The following is a 10,932-nucleotide window of genomic DNA, read 5'->3' as shown; positions in this document are numbered from 1 at the left end:
ATGAATAGAAACAATGAATTATAATTAGGTACGCAGATATTGTGCACACAGCGGTGTAAAAACAGCAAGAGTACATAGGAGCTTCGTCGTCTTTACATCTCTTCTTGCTGTTTCTCAGACACTACCTAAGCTGAAATCGACGTAGAGATAGAAGCAGTCCCTCGTAGCTCGGATCAATACCTCAAACCTCCCATCACACAACGGCGAAAGCAATGTTTTTGGTACCTCTTCACCTAGCCCATGCTATACCACGAGGAGCAACATCGCAAAACCAGACCACCGCTTTCACTAACAACGAGTGATCATCTATCGCATATACTTCGCATGACAAATGGCGCAATGAAACAAGAAGGCGATGATCCGCGGAAGTCATCGTGAACATAGTGCGCGAAGGCCTCAGATGGAGTTTCTAATAGGAAGAAGCAGAGGTTGAGAGAAAAGATTATATACCCGAGCTAGCAGCAGGGAGCAGTAAGACCATCATCATACATGTAGACAATTCATTCATCACGCGTGGAGACCTGTTTATAGAGCGACACTGACATATCTCCATTCAGCTCATCCAAGATCAAGATGAGATCGTCTACTCTACATCGACAGAGCTCTTGCTCCGTTCCATGCTATCTTATCTCCCTGCGACAATCGTCGCACACATAGTCCCCAGAAATATCATAACGCCAAAGCCAGCCCATTCGCTGCTTGTGATGAACGCCGATGTTGAGATGCGTCCATACACACCTCTTCTTCAATCCTTTTTGCACCGCCAAACGACCCATGATGCAGGTTGAACTTTTGGGTATCATAACTAGTCATTACACACATTACAAAGCGGCATGTTGATATGCTGCTTGAACTGACCTCGTTGATGAAACGAGATCAAAGAGGATATGCTGAATAGCAAAGAGCCTAAGAAGAGTACTTCTCGCGGTAGAACTTGGCTGCGTTGACAAGGTTGACAAGCGCTGCCTTGGTCTCCTTCCACTGGCGGGTCTTGAGACCGCAGTCGGGGTTGACCCAGAGCTGCTCAGGCTTGAGGTAGGTGAGCATCTCGGCGAGACGGTCCTTGATCTCCTGCTCGGAGGGGATACGAGGGGAGTGGATGTCGTAGACACCAGGGCCAATGTGGCGGGGGTAGGCCTTGTCCTCAAAGACCTTGAGGAGCTTGGCGTCGCTCTTGCTGTTCTCGATGGAGAGGACATCAGCATCGAGCGCGGCAATGGCGTGGAAGAAGTCCTGGAACTCGGAGTAGCAGAAGTGGGAGTGGATCTGGGTAGAGTCCTGGACACCAGCGCAGGCGAGCTTGAAGGAGTCGACAGCCCATGAGAGGTACTTCTCGCGCTCAGTGCCGGCACGGAGAGGAAGACCCTCACGAAGAGCGGGCTCGTCGACTTGGATGACGTAGATGCCAGCAGACTCGAGGTCAACAACCTCATCGCGGAGGGCGAGAGCAAGTTGCTGGGCCTGGACAGACTGGTGGACATCGTCACGGGGGAAGGACCATCGGAGGCAGGTGATGGGTCCAGTAAGCATACCCTTCATGGGCTTCTTGGAGATGGAGGCGGCGTACTTGGACTCCTTGACGGTCATGGGAGCAGGGCGCGAGATGTCACCGACGATGATCGGGGGACGGACGCAGCGGGATCCGTAGGACTGGACCCAACCCTTGGTGGTGAAGGCATAACCGTCAAGGCGCTCACCGAAGTACTGCACCATGTCGTTACGCTCGGGCTCACCGTGGACGTAGACGTCAAGGCCAAGCTCGTCCTGGATCTTGACGACTTCCTCAATCTCCTTCTCGATGAACTTCTCGTACTCCTCGGGTGTGATCTCACCCTTGGTGAACTTGTTACGCGAGATGCGAATCTCCTTGGTCTGGGGGAAAGATCCGATGGTGGTGGTGGGGAACATGGGGAGGTTAAGGTGCTTCTTCTGCTGAGCGTAACGCTCGGGGAAGCCAGACTTGCGCTCGTGCTGCTCAGGGGTGACACTGGCCTGGCGGTCCTTGACAGCCTTGTTGTTGGTGCGCTCAGATGAGGCACGAGCCTGCATCGACTTGGCGTTGGCCTCGAGAGCCTCACGGACGGATGCTGGGCCATCGTTGACAGCCTTGGCGATGACAACGACCTCGGAGACCTTCTGGCAAGCGAAGGAGAACCAGTCCTTGACCTCCTCGGGCAGCTTCTTCTCGCTGTCGAGAGAGTGGGGAGTGTGAAGAAGGGAGCTGGAGGTGGCAACGAGGACACGGTCCTTGCCGAGCTTCTGGACAGCAGTCTCAACAATCTCGATGGCGTTCTTGAAGTTCGTCTTCCAGATGTTACGGCCGTCGACGACACCGACGGACAGAACCTGGTTGGAGCCAAGCTTGCCGATGACGCTCTCGAGCTGCTCAGGGTTCCTGACAAGGTCGATGTGGATACCAGCAACACTCTGTAGGCTGGGGAAGACCTCGAAGTTGTGGACGATGTCACCGAAGTAGGTGGCGAGGACAAGCTTGGGCAGACCGCTGCCGACGAGCTTCTCGTATGCGGGCTTGAAGGCATCCTTGACCTTCTGGGGGAGGTCGTAGACGAGGACAGGCTCGTCAATCTGGACGTACTCGGCACCAGCCTCCTTCAGCTTCTGGAGGAGCTCAACGTATACGGGCAGAAGCTTCTCGAGAAGGGTGATGGGGTCGACGGACTGACCACGGTCGGCCTTGCCGAGAGCGAGGAAGGAGACAGGTCCGATGAGGACGGGGCGGGTGGTGATGCCAGCCTCCTTGGCCTCGAGGAACTCAGCGACGGGCTTGGGGTTCTCGGCGAGGGTGAAGGTCTGGTTGTCTTGGAGGGTGGGCTTGACGTAGTGGTAGTTTGAGTCGAACCACTTGACCATCTCCTATAGTGGGGTTAGATGGTGTTGATAACTCCCGAACTTTCGGGACTTACCAGCGAGGGGACGTCGACACCGTCCTTCTGGTGGCCACGGCCCATGGCGAAGTACTCATCGAGCTTGTGCAGCGAGTGCTTGGAGTAGCGCTCTGGGATAGCCTAGTCCTGTTAGTCGACTGCAGCGGGGATTGGATGACGTGTGCTTACGTTGAAGAGCTGGATGTGGTCGAGGAGGTGGTCGTAGAAGGCGAAGTCGTTGCTGGGGATGACATCCACGCCGGCGTCCTTCTGGATCTTCCAGTGCTCCAACCGCAGACGCTTGCCCTCCTTGATCAGGTCATCGCGCGAGAGCTTGTCCGCCCAGTAGGCCTCGTTGGCCTTCTTGAGCTCACGGTCCGCACCCATGCGGGGGAAACCGAGTACTGAAGAGTGTACCATTGTGATGTGATTGTCCGATGCGGACAACTGTGACAATTGGGGGGATGGGTAGGATGTGGTAGAGGGGAGGGGAAGAGGGTGAGGGAGGAAGGTGGGATGTAGGAGGAAGAGTGGTAGCGGATGGTGTGCTTTATGTTTTTTGCTGGCGTATGCAGCAACGTCGCGGGGTTGGCGCCTACGTGGCTCCGATTCGACGGTGCACTCACCGCCCTCAACTTTATTCTGCAACGGCGAGAACAATCCGCCGTTCGTCAGGGCTTCCCTCAATCTACGCAGTGTGGAGCGATTATCTTGGACTATCCTGCTGCTTTAGCGCTCCCATGCCCACAGCTATCGCGCACTAGCTCTGCTAATGCTAACTTTTCCCCAAAGCGACATCGGCGGAGGGGCGCTCGGAGCCTTGGCGGTGACGAGCTTGCGCAACTTCAAGCGTGTCCGGTGAGAACTCGGATGTTTCCACAGCACAGGGACGAGGCGCCCTGTAAAGATTCACGCAGGAACGATCCCTTCTCGACTGGGTGTTGGGTATTGGCCATGGCTAACACGTCGTCCATGACAGCATGAATCAGCTCCGCGCCAGCTCTTAGCGGGTTCTGCATCTCAACAGGCATCTTCTGGGTTAGCTCAGACCCTGAAGATCATCGACATCGGGACAATGCCATCAACTCGTCTCGAGCAGAACACCAAGGCGGCATGCGAGTCAGGTGCCATCGGTGGTTTGCACTGCAGCTCTTCTCACGATGGTCGGTAAATGTCCGAGCGAAGGGTTCACGACGAGGCGGCGGAACCACCGAGTACTTGCCTCATTTAGCTGTCTCCACAACCCCGCATCGTGTATAAAACCCCGCCATCGACAAGCCAAGTAGACGATAACACGCGTAACAACCCCCCGAGCCAGTGAAACACAGACGGATAATATTTACACGCATCAAAATGGCTTCAAGACCGACTCACACCCGAACCGCCTCCACAAACCTGGCAGGTGGTTCAGGCCAGCGCGTGCTGGAGGGACGAAATGCCATCATCACCGGAGCATCTCGAGGTATTCCAACCACATACCCAGACTCCATCCAATTCTAACACCCCCAGGCATCGGCGTAGAAATCGCCCGCAACCTCGCCAGCAAAGGCTGCAACGTAGTAATAAACTACACCTCCGACTCCTCCTCTGAAACCGCCTCCTCCCTCGCCTCCGAACTCTCCGCCGAATACGGTATAAAAGCCATCAGCGTACAAGCAAGCATGGGCTCAGAAAACGGCCCCGCCCACCTCGTCGAAGTTACCAAAAACAACTTCCAGCACCCCAAGACGGGCAAGTTCCAACTCGACATCATCATCAACAACGCGGGCGTCGCTGGAAACAACTACGTCGAGAATGTTGATTGCGAGGACTTTGCTAGGCAGTTCAATATCAATGTGCGGGGACCGCTGCTGCTGGTGAAGGCGGCGACACAGTACCTGCCGAATGATCGATCGGGTCGTATCGTTAACCTCAGCTCTGTGAGTTCGAGCCTGGGATACAAAGGCCAGTCTATCTACGGTGGCACAAAGGCGGCGCTGGAGAGCATGACGAGGACGTGGTCAAGGGAGTTGGCGGAGCGCTGCACGGTTAATGCGATTAACCCCGGTCCTGTTGCTACGGATATGTACTGGAGCAACGACGATGCGTTCATTGCTCAGAACAAGCCGTTCATCGAGAATACGCCGCTTGCGGCGCCAAGGAAGGGAATCGATCCGGAGAGGATCTATGAGGCGAGTCAGGGTGCGGGTGGACGGCCGGGGTACAGCGAGGAGATTGGAGGTGTGGTGGGGATGTTGTGTTTGCCTGAGGCGGGGTGGACTACGGGTAGTGTAATTTGCGCGAATGGGGGTATGAAGTTCAGCTTTTAGATGGCTGCAGTAATGAGCCAACACGAATGAACATAAGACGAATCTGATGCGACAAGAACAGCTTCTTTACGTCAGTTCTATCTCGGCTACCGCACATGCGTAACACTCTGCCGTACTTCCCCCTTCCCGCCCTCCCAAACCTCACTCTCAATAACCACACTCGACGTCTTTCTAATCCCCCCACCTCCATCTTCTTCCACAACAATACCCCGTTCGGAATCCCTATCGGCTCTCCACCCTGCTCCCATCCTCTCCTCACTCCCCACACTAACACCATCATCCTCTACGCATTCATACCGCGCTGTCATCTTCGTCCGCGATCCAATCGTCTTGAGCTCGGATTGGTGCTGCGAGTCACCCGCGTCATGTCCTGCACTACGGCTTTGTTTGGTACCGCGACTTCGATTTCGACTACTGCGTAACGTAGATTCGCCGATGAGTTGGGGGGCGACGTGGCGGAAGAAGAGGCGCATGGTGGGGAGGCAGCCGGTTATTATTACGAGGTTGGCTTCTATGAGGCTATCAGAATGTTAGTCGGGGTACTTGGTGGTGACGAGATTGGGTGGATGTCGCTATGGAAATGTTGCTTTGGTGCATGGGGCAGGTAGATTGGGATGGGACTCACATCCAGATTCCCGGCATGACGATCGCCCATGTTTGGTCGATGGTCTGCAGCATAGGGAAGAGAAGGGCGAGACGGACGCCGCTTGTTATACACGTCCTGTCGCTCCTGTCAGCTTTCTTTCTCCCGTTCTTTGATCTATACTCGTCAACTCACAGCGAGCCCACCCCAAAAATACAAATCAACCCCATCTTCTGCGCGCGCGGCATCTGCAACCTAACCACCATCGGCACGGGCAAAACCAACAACAAGATATCCGTAGCCATATTCAACACCGCCGTCGCCATATACAGAGGTGTCCTATCAATGCAGCTCCCCTCGGTGATGGTAACATCCCAATTTCGTCGGAAAGGTGTACAGGCGAAGATGAGCGGGAAGACAAGGGCGATGTTGTATCCGACGACGAGGAACATGCTTGCGTAGACACATGATTTGAACCAGCGAAGGTGGGATAGACGGAGATAGAAGAAGAGGAGGGAGAGTTTGGCGCTGGCGAGGAAGGGGCAGTAGATTATACTTGCTACGCTGATCAACTATTGAGTGGTTAGTCGGGATTGCTGGGAGGAGTCGATGGGTGGTGCCTACGTTCATGGTGGAGTTGACGCGGTGGCCAGTCAGTTCCCAGATGTGGACGCCGAGTGTGCCGCGGCCGTATTGGACTGCTGGGTGGTTAGATCGGGGACAGAGGAAGTGGTTTATGGTAAACGCACAGAGAATGGGAACTTGTATTGCGATGGAGAAGCACTGTAGGTTTTATCGTTAGCACGATTTGTCGAACATGCTATCTTCTCCAAGCTGCGATGCAACGCACCCAAGCTATGAGCAGCGCTACTATAAATGTTGTCAGTAACTAGATGTGATGATCTCGGCCCTTGGCGATCTAAGCCAGAACTGAAGAGCTTACTGTCATCTGGTGTAAAGTTCTTTGCTAGTCTCGTCTTCGTGTAAACGCGTATAGCCATGAAGATGGCGGCGATGATCATGCCCAGGGTGCCAATCCAGAAGTTGGCAGCCTCGCCCGTTCTTTGCGGGTTATCGACATCGACAACGTATCCAGCCGGGGCCGGGAAAATGGGCTCGTTCATGTCCATGATGCAAATATGTGGAGAAAGTATGCGTCCCTGCTAATCGGCGAAGCTGGTGTGTGTCTATATTTCAGTTCAAGTTCTCGTCCCCATCATCTGGGTTATCGCAACCCGTCATTTCTTGCTCTGATCAACCGACATACTCAACATGGAACCATGTCCCATGTCACATGAAATCCTGCTGTTGACTGTTGTGTTCAGTCACAGTGCGCAAGCAATGTCACTGTATACGCCGCATCGCTTAGGCAGTGAGGCTCACACATGCAGCAAGGGATTGGCCTGGAGTACTGCACCGCCGACCAAGAACTTGGTCAGTATACCTGTGCCACTCCACTGCATCGGAGTCATGACTGTGCATGGCAATAATGGCTCAGATATCTTCCTGTCTGGCGGAATTTTGGGGTGAGCATAAGCATGCCAAGGATGTGGCGTTCATAGATTTAGCCATCCCTTTGGCATCGCATCCATCAGTGTGGTCGACCGAGGTTTCCGAACCGTTTGTTGATGATCGCTAAAGCAACCGTGCCTCGTTTCCGACTCTCCGCGGTCCGCTCCTCAGGGTCGCGTATGATCCTCAAATTAACTTCTTGTGCCGAGCCGTGTGTAAAGTGATTTCGAACCTATGGAGAAGCATGAGTTCATTGACCCCTGCAAGCCACCTTTTAGCGAACAAATCGACAGCATTGCCGCTTCGTTGCTGACGGGTGTATAGCCTTCGCGGCACAGGCCGAACGCCACATTGAGTCCAGTCCTAGACACAATTCTAGCATCCTTCGAGCATCCAGCTTCATCTCATATGTCGAGTCATTGATAAGCAGGAATTGCGCATCCTTGTTGATGTTATTCCCTCAAACTGTTGAGAGATATGAGCGAGTAGAAAAGCGTGCCATAGCCTGCGTCAAGGTTTCGGTCATCGAGTGTTCCTTGTGTTATCTCTTCACCTATTGGACTGGTTATCATCATGACTCGCTTGTCCCTTACCTTACTTGCGGCAGCGGCTGTCGTCCCATTCGCACATGCTGACTATTGCGTGAGGCTGCTCCCTAGTTCCTTTCTATCCGAAACGTCTGCTAACATCTACAGTGCTCCGCTCTTGCACTCACCTCCCTAAAGAGTCGGCTGCTCTACCCCGGTCAAGACGCGTATGAGACGCGGGAAGATTCCTACTTCGATGTCAAGCAACAGGTTATCACACCCAACTGCATCGTCCAGCCCAAGACCGCCAAAGAAGTCGCCCTTGCTGTCAAGACCCTCACAGCTGCTAGTCGACTGAAGTCATGCAAGTTTGCGATTCGTAGTGGTGGACACACTCCATACATTGGAGCCTCCAATATCGAGAACGGCGTAACACTCGACTTGCACTATCTCAGCACCGTTGAGTATGATGCTAAGAAGGCCTTGGTCAAAGTCGGTCCTGCGGCAACGTGGAACGACGTGTACGATACCCTGGAGCCACTGAACGCGATGACAAGTGGTGGGCGCTCGTCCACAGTTGGCGTCGGTGGCCTTACGCTCGGCGGTGGAATCTCGTACTTCTCGCCGGGGCGGGGTCTGGTCTGCGACAACGTCATCGAGTTCGAGGTTGTTCTCGCTGACGGTCGTATCGTGACCGCATCCAAGACTTCGCATCCAGATCTCTTTGCTGTCCTCAAAGGCGGCAACAACAACTTCGGGATCGTCACTAGCTTCAAATTCGGCACCTTCGACTACGCCGGCATGTGGGGTGGTCTCGTTATCTACCCAGAGTCGACCATCCAAGAACATTTCAAGGCTCTGATCAACTTTTCCAACAACATTGACAAGGAACCGAAGGGCTCAGCTATCGTCATGCCGGTGTATCAGAGCTCGGCGGGCGCCGATTTGATCCTGAACGCGTACGACTATGCTGAGCCAGTATCGAGACCCGCAGCCTATGACGAGTTTTTGGCGATTCCTGGCAACATCTCGGACTCCACGGGTATCAGGAACATGTCATCGCTGGCAGCGGAACTCGCGGGCGCTACTACACACAGGTAAGCTAGCCGCCATTCCCATTGACAGATGCTGATCGAAACCTAGCGTATACTTTGGCACACTGACTTTCGCGAATGATCTCCGCGTCATGACCAAAGCCCATGAGATCTACATGGATGTGCTGTCCAACCTGAAGGCCAAGGCTACGGGTGACTGGCAGATCTATGTGCTCTACCAGCCCCTTCCGCCTTCGTACTGGAGGCAGAGCGCGTCCAAGGGCGGCAACATGCTGGGCTTGGAGCGCTTTGGTGAACAGGTGCTGTGTTGTAAGTTCACCACGAAGTTCTGTGAAGACTGGTCGCTAATCAGTATCAACAGTATACCAACCCTACATCTCTTGGCAAGGCGCTGAGCAAGACGCGCTTTTCCAAGCCGCAGGCGCCGATCTCGTCAACGGTATCCGCGAGTATGCTGAGAGCATCGGTGCCGACAACCCATATCTCTACCTGAACTACGCGGACAACACGCAAGATCCCCTCGCAAGCTATGGATCCGCTTCTGTAAAGAAGATGAAGGCTGCGGCGAAGAAGTATGACCCTGCGGGTGTCTTTCAGAAGCTTGTGCCGGGTGGCTTCAAGATCTCGAATGTTCAGTAGATGATGAATGTCTTTCCATAGGACGAATCGATAGCAATAAATGTGTCAGTGTAATAACAACATGACTATATCGTTTCAGGAAGTGCGACTTCCGTTGTGAGCGCGCGCATACCACTTTCGGATGATGTTCCCGGATGTCAACGCCGCTGTTGGGCTGAAGTCTAAGCAAAAGACTATTGCGCAATCTGATCGCTAGATGCAAAGAATATGAGAACGGTGGAGATGAAGATGTTGGAGAAGACGCGTTGTTGACGCGTGGCGTCATCATGAAGGCTGCGAGTGGAGGAAGGCAGGGTGGCAGGCAGGCGTGAAAGCCAAAGCCGGATTTCGCTTGGCGGGCCCACTTGGGTCGCGCTAGCCATATCTGACGATGCGCACCAAGCCAATACGCGCTCCACGGTGAATACGCGTCCACTGATGCGCTTCAAGTATTATATGCAGTACAAGTGCACATACCCAACATGAGCTTGAGTTCAGAACGATAGGAACGTCGTTGATACTTCTAGAGGCTAGCACCATCCCCGGGGCGCGTCAAGGCGCATACTACAGTATCTACAACCATCATCAGAACATTCCACACCCAATCGCCACCGTATGGGGATTGTCAGCTCTCGGCTATAAGGGCGAACTCTTCTGTAGAGACTACAAAAACAATGTAGTCGCAACCTCACTCATACAAAATACACCACCTGCCCAAAAGACCAAACCGCAGTCTGAGTCAAAAGCGCACTATATTCATTCTGAACCAGAACCCCCATCAAATCAATAAAACGCCCTCTCAGCCGCCCTAACCATCCCCTCATCCCCCGCCACCCTCCCCTCATACGTCCACCCCCTCTCCCCCACCATCCTCCTCTCACACCCCTCCCACAACATCTCATGTTCCTCATCCCTCTTATTCCACCCCGGTTTCCTAAACACCGGTTTCTCCCATGGGTCATCTGCGGCCCGTACAATCCAGCCTTTGGCTTCTTTCCAAACCATTAGTTCGCGCCATTCGCCGATGTGGTAGTAGTCTGAGAGAGGGGGAAGGTGCGGGAAGAGGCGGTGGAAGGCTGCGCGGGGGCCTTCTTTGGGGGGTGGTGTGGGGGGTGTGAGGGGTGGGGAGGGGGCGGTGGATGAGGAGGAGGTGGAGGCCGCGGCGCGTTTTTCCAGCGTGCGGGCGGCGGTTTCTAGGGCGAGGGCGGAGGAGGATAGTGGTGCGTTTTCGCTTCCACGTAAACGTGGAGCCGCAGTAGCAGCGGTGCGGGAAGCGGGTCTAGATGTCGAACCCGAAGCCGCATGTCCACGTGACCGCGAAGCTCCGCTCGTCTTTTTCCGTGAAAACTCTTCGTTTTGAGAGGCTTTCAATGTCTTTGTCCGCTTTCGGCGGCCTCTTTCTTCTACTTGCGCTTCTGCTTCCTGCTCTTGCACCTGGGCTTC

At 54.3% G+C, this 10,932-nt stretch overlaps 4 protein-coding genes across 4 annotated transcripts; 2 read left to right on the top strand and 2 right to left on the bottom strand.

Moving 5' to 3' along the window:
* Nucleotides 1–906: 906 nt before the first annotated feature.
* MET26 (homocysteine methyltransferase Met26) lies at nucleotides 907–3,305 on the bottom strand (the record flags this gene model as incomplete). Its single annotated transcript, XM_051499631.1, has 3 exons — nucleotides 907–2,874; nucleotides 2,925–3,026; nucleotides 3,075–3,305. 3 exons carry the CDS (start codon nucleotides 3,303–3,305, stop codon nucleotides 907–909), a joined length of 2,301 nt encoding a protein of 766 aa, XP_051350007.1.
* A 933-nt stretch (nucleotides 3,306–4,238) lies between these two features.
* On the top strand, nucleotides 4,239–5,194 carry J4E92_008277 (uncharacterized protein; the record flags this gene model as incomplete). Its single annotated transcript, XM_051499630.1, has 2 exons — nucleotides 4,239–4,347; nucleotides 4,395–5,194. The coding sequence occupies 2 exons, from the start codon at nucleotides 4,239–4,241 to the stop codon at nucleotides 5,192–5,194; spliced, it is 909 nt and encodes a 302-aa protein (XP_051350006.1).
* A 530-nt stretch (nucleotides 5,195–5,724) lies between these two features.
* J4E92_008276 (uncharacterized protein) lies at nucleotides 5,725–6,907 on the bottom strand (the record flags this gene model as incomplete). The annotated part of the gene is made up of 5 exons (XM_051499629.1): nucleotides 5,725–5,766; nucleotides 6,402–6,475; nucleotides 6,527–6,560; nucleotides 6,628–6,647; nucleotides 6,721–6,907. 5 exons carry the CDS (start codon nucleotides 6,905–6,907, stop codon nucleotides 5,725–5,727), a joined length of 357 nt encoding a protein of 118 aa, XP_051350005.1.
* Nucleotides 6,908–7,862: 955 nt separating this feature from the next.
* On the top strand, nucleotides 7,863–9,510 carry J4E92_008275 (uncharacterized protein; the record flags this gene model as incomplete). Its single annotated transcript, XM_051499628.1, has 4 exons — nucleotides 7,863–7,931; nucleotides 7,985–8,913; nucleotides 8,960–9,180; nucleotides 9,233–9,510. The coding sequence occupies 4 exons, from the start codon at nucleotides 7,863–7,865 to the stop codon at nucleotides 9,508–9,510; spliced, it is 1,497 nt and encodes a 498-aa protein (XP_051350004.1).
* Between the last annotated feature and the right edge of the window lie 1,422 nt (nucleotides 9,511–10,932).

This window comes from Alternaria infectoria (assembly GCF_024043175.1).
Source record: "Alternaria infectoria strain BMP 0036 chromosome Unknown scaffold_16, whole genome shotgun sequence".
Taxonomy (NCBI): domain Eukaryota; kingdom Fungi; phylum Ascomycota; class Dothideomycetes; order Pleosporales; family Pleosporaceae; genus Alternaria; species Alternaria infectoria.
This window is presented reverse-complemented; position numbering and strand designations above follow the sequence as displayed.